Source organism: Coptis chinensis, chromosome 6 (genome assembly GCF_015680905.1).
Source record: "Coptis chinensis isolate HL-2020 chromosome 6, ASM1568090v1, whole genome shotgun sequence".
NCBI classification, from domain to species: domain Eukaryota; kingdom Viridiplantae; phylum Streptophyta; class Magnoliopsida; order Ranunculales; family Ranunculaceae; genus Coptis; species Coptis chinensis.
Window position 1 is genome coordinate 91,412,458 of NC_141461.1, and position 14,338 is coordinate 91,426,795.

Consider the following 14,338-nt stretch of genomic DNA (forward strand, 5'->3'; position numbering starts at 1 on the left):
AAGAGAACACACTTTGTTCATCTCCTCCACTTTGCACACACACTAGTATTTAGAAATACTTATAGAGATTCCAACACTTAATACACATAAACTGCTCATACAGATTTACAATTTAAATCGCAAATCTAAAGGTCTATTTTGGAAATTAGTTTGTTTCGACATATTCAGTCCTACATTGGGCATTAAATCCCTTCATCATACTAAATAAGATCCTAGGACACATTCATCATTGTAAGGTTTGTTTCCTTCTTGAAGCACTTAAAAAGCATAGAGATAACTGTTTCCTGGCCTTAGTTATCACGTACTCACCATGTACTGCTGGCGTCCAGAATAACTATCGTGTCTGCGTCTGGCGGTTAACTGTTTTCACCTATCCAATTTTACATAACTAATTGATATAGTGTACAGGTGAAAACTCAGAACAACGAGCTCTTAGCTCTTTGAAGGTCAAAGGATCGTACAACGTACGAAAGCGTTTGTGTATGCAGCAGGATGAATTCCCAGGGACTATATATTAAGAGTACTGAATAGATGAATCTGACACCTAATACAAAGAGGACACCACAAGCACATATGGAAGATCCTTACCGCAAATTAAATTGAAGGATTAATCTGGTAACACAGACAAACATCATACCATCCTTGGGAAAACTACAATTGTCATTTAATATGAAACGTTTTTTTTTTTAAAAGATTTAATATGAAACTTGATTACACTGAAAACTGCCAATAGTAGAGACGCACAATGAAAATGTAAGATCACAGATTCACAGCCAATATCCTATTGAAAGGGGTGTGGGATGAGACATCGACAAACTGGTATCCCTAGAAATAAGGTTCTTTAACAGCGGATCAAACTGAACTGATGAATTCAAACTGCAACTCTCCTCTTTCATAGATACTTGAGAATAAAGAAAAAAATTCCTTCAATCTCGCTACGATAAACAATTCTCCAGGTCGCACAGTCGCTATGATAAAGCCATGTATATGCATTATGCCCCATTTGATGTTTAAACCTTGTTGGCTGAGTTTAGAAAGCCAAATGAAAAATCATTCCACAAAGTTGCAAACTGCTTAAACAAAGCGAAAAATGTCTTTCAACAACCAGCATCAACCCGAACCTGCTTTGTCCATTCTTTTTCGGAAACTAAAGCACTTCTAGGAATTTAAGCTTAACATGATTGCATTACCATATAAATGGGTGGATCAAAACCAGGTTTAAATAATGTTCAGCTTTAAAAGCACGCAAATAAATAAATAGATGAAAGTGAAAGCATCTTTTATCAGCAACCGCATCAAAATACCAGGGAGGGAGGGTATCCCACCAGGTCCATACTTGCACCATTTAGACAAATCAACAAATGGACCTGGGATCACTGTTTATCATAAATACACCAGAAATGGGAAAAAAAAATAATAATAAAATAATATCAAACAGAAGTTAAAAAGACAGCTACTAAATAACAGAGCACTGGGCTAACTGGTAATATGCACAGGGCGATTATGCACATCAGCAACTATGCAAATGCATATTTCCATTACAGCATATTGAACTCATCAGAAAGTAGACAGCAAATTTCTAAGCCGAGCCGATCTCTGCTTGTTCATGATGAAATCTCACCACAATGCAGGTGATATTGTCAGCGCTTCCACGACTGAAGGCAGTCTCAGTCAACTTCCTTGCTGCTGCTTCTGGCTCTTCTTCAGAGCTCGCAAGGGAAACGGCATCCTGAAGGGGAAATAATTGGAGTAGGAAAATACAAGAATCAGAAATAATGTTAGCATGCTCATTAAGATTTAAGAGGATACCTGAACTGGGAGCTATTAAAGAAATATATAACATAATCCAAAAAAACGAAGAATACTGATAGATGTGCTGTCAAGTAAACATCAAATCCCCAAGACTGTTTTTCCTGATAACTATACTACTACCATAGTTAGGGATAATCTCAAATAAAAAAACCCACAGCTTTCCGGCGCTGTAAATAGTCAAGTGCGCTACACTTGATTAGAAAAGGAATATTGATATTTAGAGAGAGAGAGAGGATTGGCACCTCATTTGCGACCACATCCCACAGTCCATCACTGGCCAGCACCAGGAGCTCAAATTCATCGTCGATCTTTTGCTCCTGAATCATACAACAGCAAATTAATTAAATAACACAGCCACAGATTGTCTCTGTATCCATAACATTCGCCTGTAGCTATATATATAATCTTACAAAAGTAACAAACTAATTAAGATAAATTTGCTTCCAATTATGCACAAATTGAGCAGGGGGTTGTGGGGGGGGGGGGAAAACACGATAGTTTTTACTCTTCTGCATACCAAAGAATGTAAATATCAAAAGACAAAGATCAGCAGCCAACACAACTGGGTTAGGATATGCATCTGATCTTAATGCCTGACCGTCTATTTAAATATATCCAGATTACATTTGTCACATACCATCGTAAAGTCTTCAAACCAAATGCATATTAAATGTAGTAGGTAGCATCTTGAGGAAAACTCCAACTTATAGCATCTTCAATAACTAAATTACGGTATTTACTGGATTGTGCTACACTATATTGTAATCCAACACCATTTAATAAAACCTACTATATTACAGGAAGTCCATACCACTACCAGATGAAACTGACAAAAACACATAAGACTTCCAGAAAGAAATCTTATGACACTGGAAATTATTTCCTAACTCCTAATGTCAAAGTTAACTCAACTGAAAAAATTAACCATCCCATCTTCGAAAACATACTTAACTCAAAGAAAGAGCTTCTAGGTTTACGAGGTGTACATTTTGGATTTTACAAACCAATATTTTAGATTTATTTTGAGTTATCACTGTTGAAATCTCTTGTGTATTTCTAAATACTAGTGTGTGTGCAAAGTAGAGGAGATTAACAAATAGTGTTCTCTCCACTTTAGTGCATAATAGATAGTTCTACATTGGTTATCCACCACATCGGGTCGGGTTCAGGCTTTTGGGCTTACTGTTGTGGGTAGTGGTTTGACCAATTGCCTAAACTTGTTTTGCTTTTTTCTTGAGCAGCAAGTTTTGGTGTTATATAAGGAGTTGGTCTCTCTTCCTTATCTGTTTAGGAGACCGACCTAACCTCTATAAATAGGACTGTGAGTCCATAGAGGGGATAAACTTTAACCGATCAAAAACTCATCTCAGAGAAACATAAACTATAACCTATCCTATCCTATTCTTCTTCTCTTCTTCTTGTAGCCTTGAGAGAGTTATATTCTTTGTTCTTATTTAGGTAGTTTGTTCTAGTGCAAAGTCAGTCAAATTGTTAACCATTGAATCATGTGAGGAAGACGACACTATTGCCTTTACTCGCACCATTGGAAGGGCTTAAATCTTTCCTTAAAGACATGACTAATCCGCCTTGGTTTATTACACAGTAATTACGTCCTTCTATCTTTGTCTCTTGTTTCATACGTTTTACTTTAGTTTCTTTGTGTTGATACAACAATTCTAACAATCTTAAGGAAAGAATTTTGTAGTAGAACAAAGGAGAGTGCTTTAATACGACAATCAAAATAGAAGTCTTTTACTTTGAGTTATTGTTTGTGTTATTGGGTTATGACTTTAGAAATTTTCTAATAATTTTGTTTCGGTTAGGGAAACCAATTAAAGATTGAATATTTATTGATCTTTTATGGTTTATCAAACCCTATATGGTTGTAGACCTTTCTCCTACGTTTGTGGGAGTCAAATATGAGATTTCTATCAAGAAAAACGTCAAAGTTCGTCTTTTTGATAGTTGCGTCACTCGTTACGGAAACTGCGATAACTTTCAGCTCAGAGCTCGGTTTTGTAATCCGCTTCTTGTGTTGGATAGCTGATTCAAAGAGCTTTCCAGTGGTATAAGGCTTGATACCCAATTCGTCCTGAGCTGGTTCAGAATTACAATTCTTTTGAACTGTTTTTCTAGAAGGAGGAAAATATGGTAATCCGGTTTTTCAATCGGTTAGGTATCGTATTCTTTCACTCTTTGCAATTCTTTTGGTTGGATTATATGGTGATATTCTTGCCTTGAGTTGCATACTAGTTTTCTTAGGAGGGAAATCCCTAAGTTTAAATTTCTTTAATAACCTAGTCAACAAATTATACATGTTTATCACTAAAATATTAATTGGTTTGACTAGAAGTAGTTTGTACATATGTAGATGTATATAGATGGTCTAAGAGAGACCTTAAGATATTTAATATCAATCACACTCAAATCTTGGATAGTAATTATAATGTATTCAATGCATAATTGCTTACCTCTATTAAGTGTACATGTTGTTAGACAATAGTTATAATTGTACTATTGTGAAAATACATGTTAGATGAAGTAACTTGTAGCTTATATCCAATATAACATATGTTAAAGTTGTATATATAGTATGCTAGTTTTGGATATTAATCATCGTGGATTTACTTTGAACTTGATGATAGTTTATTGGTAAATTTTTTTTAGTGAAGACATTAATGGGTTGAGCCATTAGATGTTGTGGTAGTACTTGAGGTCTTGTTAATAGGGTATCCTATCTTGCTTGAGCTCATGTAAAAAGAGGAGGTGAAGTCCTCAGTTGTTTTGCATATTCAGTGGCTAGATTTGCTTAAATATCGTATACTTTTTGTTGTGAGGGGTACATTTAAAGTTTACTTTTCCTGAACCTATGATATGATATTAACCATGTTTGGCATGAATGCATTATTTAACATAGGCATGAAGTTTAACCATGTCATATATTATTAAGTAATGAGCATCGTTGTCTACGAGAGGAAACAATATGGGAAACAATCAATATCCTCATAAACCTAATTTAGTCAAGGAGATGTAAGGTTATGGATTGTCTTCTTAAACAATATCCTCCAATGACTATTTTAGACAAGGAGATGTAACATTTGTGGATTGTCTTATTAGGCATTATCCTCCTATAACTATGAATAAATAGCCAAGGTGATGTACAAGTGTGTGGATTGTCTCTCTATGTAAATTGGAATATTGAATGATGAAAAGAAGAATGATAATGATATTATCTTGGGTAAAACCTTTTTCATCTAATTCTTCTATTCTTTAAAATTCATTTGAATCACTTGTGGATTTCCTTTCATATAGATAGCATGAACATAATATGACTATGTTTAATATGATCAATAATCATAGACTTGAGTAAAGTATATTCTTGTCATAAGAGTGCATATTATTATTGTTGTTTCTTTTAGTGTTTATAGCGGTATAATGTGTTTTGCATGTAAGTTTGATTAGGTTGAGTAACCATTGAATTGTGGGGGGTGGTGACCCATATGCATGACACTGCTTTACCATAGTTCTTCTCACAAGATAATTGGAAAGACACTGAACTACAAAGTATGGAAAGGTCTTGGGTCTATCCAAAAATGTTTCAAAATGTGGGGGGTGTCTTGCCAAGGCTATTGTGAATGAATCTAAAAGAAATATTTTTGAGACCTAGAACTATCTAGTAGATGCTCATTAGTGAAACTCATAATAGTGATATTTGTTTTAGTTGTCATGCGTGATAACAATTTTGTAGATACCACATTATTATTAAATGTCTTATATGCTAATTTTATTTGAGGATGTGCTTTCTGTGAAATTAGCATAGAATGGTTGGATGTTCATAATAAACTACATAAGAGGATCCTATAATTTCTGAAGAAGAAATTTGGAAGACTATCAGTGAGTATATCCACCATTCACGATGATAATATTTATATGTTTCTTGAGGAAGATTCATTAACCTATAAGGAAATTGTCTGTCTATGAGAAATGTTCTTTTTGAAGGTACAACTCCTATAAACTGGACTCTTGATTTATTGGGGGATCTATAGGTTGAATTGGATCTTCAAGAGAAAACTAAAACATGATAGTTGTATTGCAAAATACAAGGCTAATAATAATAGCCAAGGGGTTTCACTCAGAGACAAGATTTATACTACTTTAGAACCTTGCTCATATAACTATAATTTCTTCTTCAGAATTCTAAAGACTCTAGTTGAGTAGTTGTGAGAAACTACAATACCAAGTAGTACCAGGTGATGAGCTTAAGGTATACAATTTAGTTAAATCTTTGTATGAGTTGGGTCAAGCTCCTATAAATGGCATGAGCAATTCAACAACATATTGGTGACGTATGGATGTCAAAGTACCGTTGTTGATAAAGATGTGCCCTTTCTTTAGAGTAAAGCAAGACATATGTGTTAATCTCTCTTTATTTAGATGATTTAATATCATGAGTGCTAGCATTGAGAATGTGTATGAGACAGAGAAATTCCTATTTGAAACACATAATAGACCGTCATTGAAAATGATAGTTCATTATGTTGTTAAACTCATTTCTGTAACTGCTATATTCAGTTGTCCAAATGTTGACGTTTGAATATGGTTGAAGCCCACAGCGTACCTTAAACTAGACCGGCCGGATGGTCTAGGGGAATTTCGGGCACTACAGAATTGGATGACTGGAGAATATAGGAATTATAACTCATATTGGTCTTATTATATTATTTTAGCACGTAGTAAAAATATTTTTCATTGAAAAGTATGGGTATTATGATAGTAAGCATGCGTTAACACCTTTTGTGGCAAATATCCATCTTATGAAAAATAATCTACTTGTGTTTTCTCATACTAAATATGTCAATATCATTGGTAGCCTATTGTACTTGATGAATTATATATGTGAGACATGACATTGCCTACATTAATGGCATACTGAGTTGATAACCCATTGTTCTTATAAGAAACATTGGATGTATATTGTCAGTTTATCCAAGTACTATAGCGGAGCCATTGATTATGGACTTATATTTAGTAGATTTCCATCATTGTTGGAAGGGTAATGTGTTATAAACTGGATCCAGTAATGTTTATGTGTTTACCCTTGGTGGAAATTAAGTGTTTTGGATATTATCCAAGCTAATCGTCTTATAAAAGGCATGTGATGATGTTGAGTGGGTTAGCAACCTCTTGGCAAATCTTCCCATTGGCTCTAAACAGCCTCATGATGTGTCTATGCTTTGCAACTGTCTCATGGCAATAGCTAAGACATTAAGAAATATGTGCAATGGGAAATGTATATACATAAGTTTGAGATATAACTTAATCAAGCAGCTGCTAGAGATTATGTTAGGTCGGACTTAGTTTGGCCACATGTCTGACTGTACCACTTTTTGGAGGCAAGTGGTTATACGTCGAGGGGATGGGACTTATGCCCATATATAGAGCTTATTAATCGACGGCAACAACCCTACCTATATGATTGGCGATCCCATGAAGTAGGTTCAAAGGAAAAAACAAGTCACTTCGTCGTCTTACAATATTATCGTCATATTTATTTATGAGACGTCCCACCCTATGACGAGATGGTACTATAGTATACTTTGTATAACTAGAATTGCAATGAGTAAGGATAAGTTATTTTACTCTTATTGGAATCCATAGTCCATTTTATAATGAGATAGTGTATTTTAACTGCAATGTACACTTGATGGATATCCACCTACGTGAATGTAGAACTGGGCCGGTTCTTATAAGTATACGGGCAAGTACTCTAGAGCATTCATGGAACACAGACATCGTAAGGGCCAAAAAGCGCAACACCGCATAACAGACATATAATGAAAGAGCAATGTGGGTGCATGTGATCTATTTTACTACAAGGGAATGTTGGTTCAAAGATTTTTTAATCCACCACTTTCACATATTATAAGACATGTTACCCTATGACTAGTTCAAGCCCGTAAAACACCAGTATCTTATGCATTGTTTTTTCGATTCTCTCTGGCATTTAGTTAACCCTTTTCTTTTGTAATATCCTATTCCAAAATAGTGGGGGACTATTAGTATTTTGAAATAGTGGGGGATTGTTGGAATCTCTTGTGTATTTCTAAATACTAGTGTGTGTGTGCAAAGTAGAGGAGATGAACAAATAGTGTTCTCTCCACTTTAGTGCATAATAGATAGTCCCACATTAGTTATCCACCACATCGGGTCGGGTTCAGGCTTGGGTTTGGGCTTACTGTTGTGGGTAGTGGTTTGACCAATTGCTTAAACTTGTTTTGTTTTTTTCTTGAGCAGCAAGTTTTGGTGTTCTATTAGGAGTTGGTCTCTCTTCCTTATCTGTTTAGGAGACCGACCTAACCTCTATAAATAGGATTGTGAGTCCATAGAGGGGATAGACTTTAACAGATCAAAAACTTATCTCAGAGAAACATAAACTATAACCTATCCTATTCTTCTTCCTGTAGCCGCCAGAGAGAGTTATATTGCTGTTCTAGAGGGTAGTCTGTTCTAGTGCAAAATCAAGCTGCTGTTAACTATTGAATCATCTGAGGAAGATGCCATGCTTGTTGCCTTTACGCACCATTGGAAGGGGCTTAAATCTTTTCTTAAAGACAAACCTAATCCGCGCCTTTGGTTATTACCTGCTAATTCCGTCCTACGTCCTTGTCTCTTCGTTCCTTCGTTTCTACTTTTAGTTTCTTTGTGTTGATACAACTATTCTAACAATCACTTGTCACAACTAACTTCAAAAAGCCAGTTGCAGGAAGAATGATTTATTACCAAATTTAAGGAAACATAAACTATAAAAAGCGCCAGGAAACTGTTTCCAGAGATGAACTGAATACCTTAATCTCAGGCTCTGCCACAACAAACTGTTTAAGTAAACGGTTACCAAAAGCACGAGACATTGCCAGCACGCCTCCTACTCTCCAATTACCTAATTGAACACATTGGAAACGAATAGCATGGTCATTTCATATATATATATATGAGTATAAAAGATTAAATATAGAAGGTCCAAACCAAACAAGGGCTGCAGCTTTATTTAGCAACATGAATAGACTTACCAGCCCACATAACGACTCCCCCAACACTTTCAATTCTCTTCCGCTCATCAATTCTATTGGGTTTGTGATCATCAGAGAGAGGTATGGCTATCAAGCAGTAATAACAAAAGAGGATTAGAAGCAATGACAAAAGAGAATTACATTTACAATCTATAATTTAGGTTCTAGGTACCTGGAGTTTAAATTAACCATGGTCGTATATATCTCAGATCTTTTATCTCCGTATTTTTTTTTTTTTTTTTTTGAAAGTCAAGGTGCCATAAAACTAAATTGACAGACTAAACTAACACACTCTGATATGCTCCCTAATAAGGAAACTATTCAATAGAATAGAGAAAATCATAGTACAAAATATCAGGATATGGGTATTTATCGATATTCAATTTCTGGATATGTATCGTGTATATATCCCCCTCTTGGGGGATATTTGACATTGTTTCACATGCAAATATCGTAGATATATCCAAAATACCGACAAATATCATGGATATTGTGGATATTTCTTGATATATCGTGATACAAATTTATATTTATTTGAAATATAATAGTAAATATTAAATAAAATTGTTATATATACAAAATATTGCCAAATATCTCCAAATATCACAAATATCGTCGAAATATTACTGATATTTGCAATCGTATATATCTCTGAACATATCGTGATATTTATATATCTTTTTCTAAAATCTAGATAGACATCCCCAAATATCGCGATATATCGGGATATTTTGTACTATGAAGAAAACTGTCTTGTAAGCTGCTGCAATAAGAATCTCTAACTACTCTCCAAAGTATGTCTCACTCTATTACTCAAAACAACAATAGGTGAACGATCTTAATAATCATAAGAACACGTCGAGGCCCTCAAAACCATGGAACAAAATATCGCAGATATATCCGATATATCGCCGATATATATCGGTATTTTGGTACACCGACATCGATATTTCCGACATATATCCACCGAATATAGAACTCTTTTTTTTTCCGATATATATCGGAATTTCCGATATGAAACTTTATATCGCCGATATAATCGATATTTCCGATATAATCGATATGTATCGGTTGACTTTTTGACTATTTTAAAATATAAATCCGATATTTCGAATATATTTTCGATATATATCCGATATTTCCGATATTATTTTTTCGATATATTCGATATTTTCGATATTTTAAATAGTTTGGACTGGTTACCAAAAAAATGGATATATCCGAAATATCCGATATATCCGATATATATCGGTTTTTGGGTACACCGATATATTCATCGATATCGATATTTTGGGCCTTGCTCAAAACAACATCATCTAGTGCTTCTTGTTTCTGATATTAGAAAAATTGAAATGGCATACAATCTTCGAGACTTCATTGTTGCCCATCTTTACCTCACCAAAATCACCCAATTTGTAGGTAGTGAAGAAACTCTTCTAAAGTGTGAGTGGTAGGAAGCACCTGTATCTACCACCCACTTTGTACCCTACCATGAAGTGCTCAAACATAACTTATCACAATCTGACACAATTCCTACTTCACCTTCTGAAGCGATGTCTGTGGTGTATCTACCGGTGGTGCTTTCTTTCAACTCTAACTTGTTATCATGTACGGTACTAGTCTTCTCATCCCTCTTCAATTTTATGCATTCATATTTGAAGTGGTCATAGATACCGCAATGATTGCACGACAAGTCTTTCTTAGGAGGTCTGCTTGCACTCTTAGATTTTCTTTTGTCCTCACTTCTAGAATGAGATGGTTTTCTACTTTTGCCTCTCTCTTGCTTTTCTGTAACAAGGATCTCTGAGTGACAAGAGCTATTATGTGCATCCTTTCTTGTCTTCTTATAGAGGTCTTCTAATGTCTTCCACAAGCTGAAAGCGGTAGTCTCTTAGGATACAAGGCGGATTACATTGTTGTCAATCCGTTGTCTAATGCACCCAATTGCTTTTTCATCAAGCGTCTTCCACTCAGCCGTGGCAATTACGTCTGGTTTTACTCCTCCATTCTCAATGGGTTGTGCAAAGTCCTTGCAATAGAACAAGTCTTCCATCCTGACTTTCCAAATAGTGTAGTTACCTTTATTCAGACTAGTTATGCGAGTGTTTACAGAATGGTCCATCTTTACAAGCTATTTCAACTCAAATTTCCTCTCAGGAATTTTATCAAACACTTTCTGGGCAAGATTTGGATAACAACCTTGTTGGGCTTAATCCAACCTGGCTCTGATACCACCTATTGGGAAAAACGATACTAATCAATCCCCACTAGATAGCTTGTACTTGGACAATCTACTACTCCAATAAAAAATCTAATCTTTCACTACAACCAACAACCACAATCCTAATCTATTGATATAACTATCACAAACAAATAATAGAAATATAAAACAAGTAAAACATACCACAACACAAAGATGTACCGTGGTTCGGCCAATGATATCTACTTCCACAAGAGCTAATCCTTTTATAAGTATGGGAAGGAAGATTACAATCACTCCTCTCAAGTCTTTCTACCTTACTAGATCACTCATATCTCCTTACAAGTTTTTCTCTTTGTAAGGGTTTTCTCTCAATTTTGATTGCTCTCAAAATTGGGTTTCTATTCAAGACTTAGTTTTTCAAAACCTAACTTCTGTTTTTATAGTAAAAACAATTTCGATGAGCTCGCACGCTCGAATTCGCGCTCTCGGCAAGACCAATTCGAGCACACGCGCCCTCTTCGATTTTTCCCAGAAAAGTCCAAGTAGAGACTTGTTTCGTAAGAGGGTTGAAAAAAACTATCTTCTTTTTCTCTCCAAGGGAGCCTTGGGCAAGACCATTTATGAGCGTGCGCTCGCTCAAACCTCTTCACACAAACAATACCGGATTCTCTCAATTTTCCTCATGTGAGGGATAACTCCAACATTTTTTTAATAATTGTCAATGTAGAATTTGTAAAAAAATTTGTCAGTGATTGGTGGTTATGCAATTGGAAAGAATGTGTAGAAACAGGTTGAAATGTGAAAATGGTCCTAATTTGTTTTTTTTTTTTTTTCAAAAAAAAAAATGTTTTGCCACGGTCCAAAGCAGTGAGCAGTGGTGAACATAGTATACCCCACGGCCTATGCATCAACTTACCATAGGTAAAACTCAACTTTTGCTACAGACCAGTGGCGTAGTTAGGAATATTGGTGAGGGTTAGCCACTCCAACACAACTAACAAAAAAATGCACACTAACACACTCAATTTGTCATTCTTTTTAAATCTTCGAAATTACAATTAACATTTCATTTAGCTTTAGAAAATTAAAAACTTAAAAATAGAAAATATTCTGTATATATGCTTTAGCTAGGAAACCACTTCAAAACTGTACAATTTACAAAAGCAAATAATTTTTAGGACTGTAATAAGAAAAATAGCCGAGCGAGGCAATGGAAAAAAAAGAAATTGTCACCACTCAATATGGCAAAAATATTGTAAAACGGTAGACTTTAGTGTATTTCTTTTTGTCTTCACTTATGCGTTTGCTTTAATTATTTTCGTTCTATTCCAAAATTTCAATCAATGTCTTAAAGTAGATTCAAAACTAATTTCATTACAATAAACAATCAAAATTAGTGTAGAAAGACATTCAACACAATAAATTATTATGGATTCGATTAACCGATAGAATTCATCACAACCAATATAAATATGTAAAAATGTCAAGGAATAAAATGTTTAGATAGCGTACCAATGAAAATATATTATGAAATATTGGGACGTGTTGTTTTTTTTACTCTTTATTTTTCCTACCAAAGAATTACAATAAATGTTTATAAGATTCTTACCAAAAATATTGTTCTATGAATGAAAAATATATATAAAGAACAATCCATAAGAAGATATGAGACTGACAAGGTTTTCTTTTTCGTTTTTGGTATGTTACGTACGTTGTAGGTGTAGGTGTAGGTGTAGGTTAGGTAACAAATCAATATTCATATAAATTGTTTTATAATTATTCTTATATATATAGTAGTTTTTCTTTTTTTCCAAAATTTCAGGGTGTACCCTAGGACCCCCCTAGCTCTGCCAATGCTACATACCCTTCCACAACTCAAGGTTGTGGCTATAGCTACAACCACGAATTTTGCTACAACAATGACCAACGCAACTGTCATGGCTATTGGTTGGCTTTTGTCACCACCATGATTGCGGGCAAACCATTGCCGACACCCAAGAAGCCCATTGTCGTCCGACAGACTTTGATTGTGGCTTAAAACCTGTTTTCTTATAATATAGTCATTGACTGGTGTTTTCTTTTGAATAAGTTTTGGGGTTGAGGGCAGACCCCTACCTATTTGATTACAGGGTTTTATAAATACACCACTTTACAACATGTTAACTTGATATGGTTGGGAAGTACACCACTTTACAACATGTTAACTTGATATAGTTGGGAGGTGCCCAATACAAAATATGTTTTTTAGGTCAATTTTTTAAGTCAATAGTAAATTTGTAAAAAAAAAAGAAAAAATTGGGTCTCTCCCAACACAAAATGAAAAGCGCCCATAGCGAGTACCTAAAAAAAATGTAGAAAAATGTCAAAAGGCAAACCATGTCAAATTGGTTGATAGCAAAAGCAAGACCCAAAATATCGATATCGATGAATATATCGGTGTACCCAAAAACCGATATATATCGGAAATATCGGATATATCCAATTTTTTTGTGACTAGTCAAAATTTTGTTTTGTATGTCGATATATCGGAAATATCGTCGATTATATCGGAAATATATTCTATTATATCGGAAATATCGACAATATATCGGTCAAAGTCAACAATATTTGGTCAAAGTCAACAATATCGGTCAAAGTCAACAATTTATATCGGATATATCGGTCGATATATATCGTTATATCGGAAATTCCATATATCGAGAAAAAAATGGTTTTATATTCGGTGGATATATATCGAAAATATCGATGTCGGTGTACCAAAATACCGATATATATCGGCGATATATCGAATATATCGGCGATATTTTGGTCCATGAGCAAAAGTTTAATTACCAAAACACAGTACTGGATCAGCTGACAATTAACATTTATCCTAAACATCCATAAATTGACATGAAACATTAAGAGCTTAACATTACAATTGCCTCTCTCAACCCAAAATTGAAAAACCTTTTCAATAAACCAAAATAAGAAAATGGAAATATTATTATAACTTTTCTACATTATTTTCTGATATCGAGCAATTCTTCTGTGTAAATCATCCAACAAAGAGTTCATTTCACCCATCATTCCATCAAGTGTTTTACAGAATAAAAACTGTATATGGAACACCATGAAAAATTGAAAAGGATCTGGTAAATGACTTCAACTTATAATTATTCATACAACAGGATGAATTCTTTGGAGCTATATAGAGGCACTTATTACTAGATCAACGAATCTGTCACCTCGTACAAAATCGCCCCATTGTTCAAAG

General features: G+C 34.6%; 1 protein-coding gene across 1 annotated transcript; it reads right to left on the reverse strand.

Annotated features, from left to right (window-relative positions):
* Nucleotides 1-1,264: 1,264 nt before the first annotated feature.
* LOC147495379 (putative protein phosphatase 2C 76) lies at nt 1,265-8,904 on the reverse strand. The gene is made up of 4 exons (XM_086564029.1): nt 8,880-8,904; nt 8,658-8,749; nt 2,055-2,129; nt 1,265-1,729 (listed from the first exon to the last, which is right to left on the reverse strand). The coding sequence occupies exons 1-4, from the start codon at nt 8,887-8,889 to the stop codon at nt 1,580-1,582; spliced, it is 327 nt and encodes a 108-aa protein (XP_086420155.1). The 5' UTR covers nt 8,890-8,904; the 3' UTR covers nt 1,265-1,579.
* Between the last annotated feature and the right edge of the window lie 5,434 nt (nt 8,905-14,338).

What these genes read in the sequence shown, in the direction of transcription:
- LOC147495379 (XM_086564029.1), bottom strand. An exon ending in TGGCAGAGCCTGAGATTAAG is followed by an intron (nt 2,130 to 8,657) that starts GTATTCAGTTCA and finishes TGTATGATTCAG; the next exon opens with GAGCAAAAGATCGACGATGA. An exon ending in GGGATGTGGTCGCAAATGAG is followed by an intron (nt 1,730 to 2,054) that starts GTGCCAATCCTC and finishes TTTCCCCTTCAG; the next exon opens with GATGCCGTTTCCCTTGCGAG.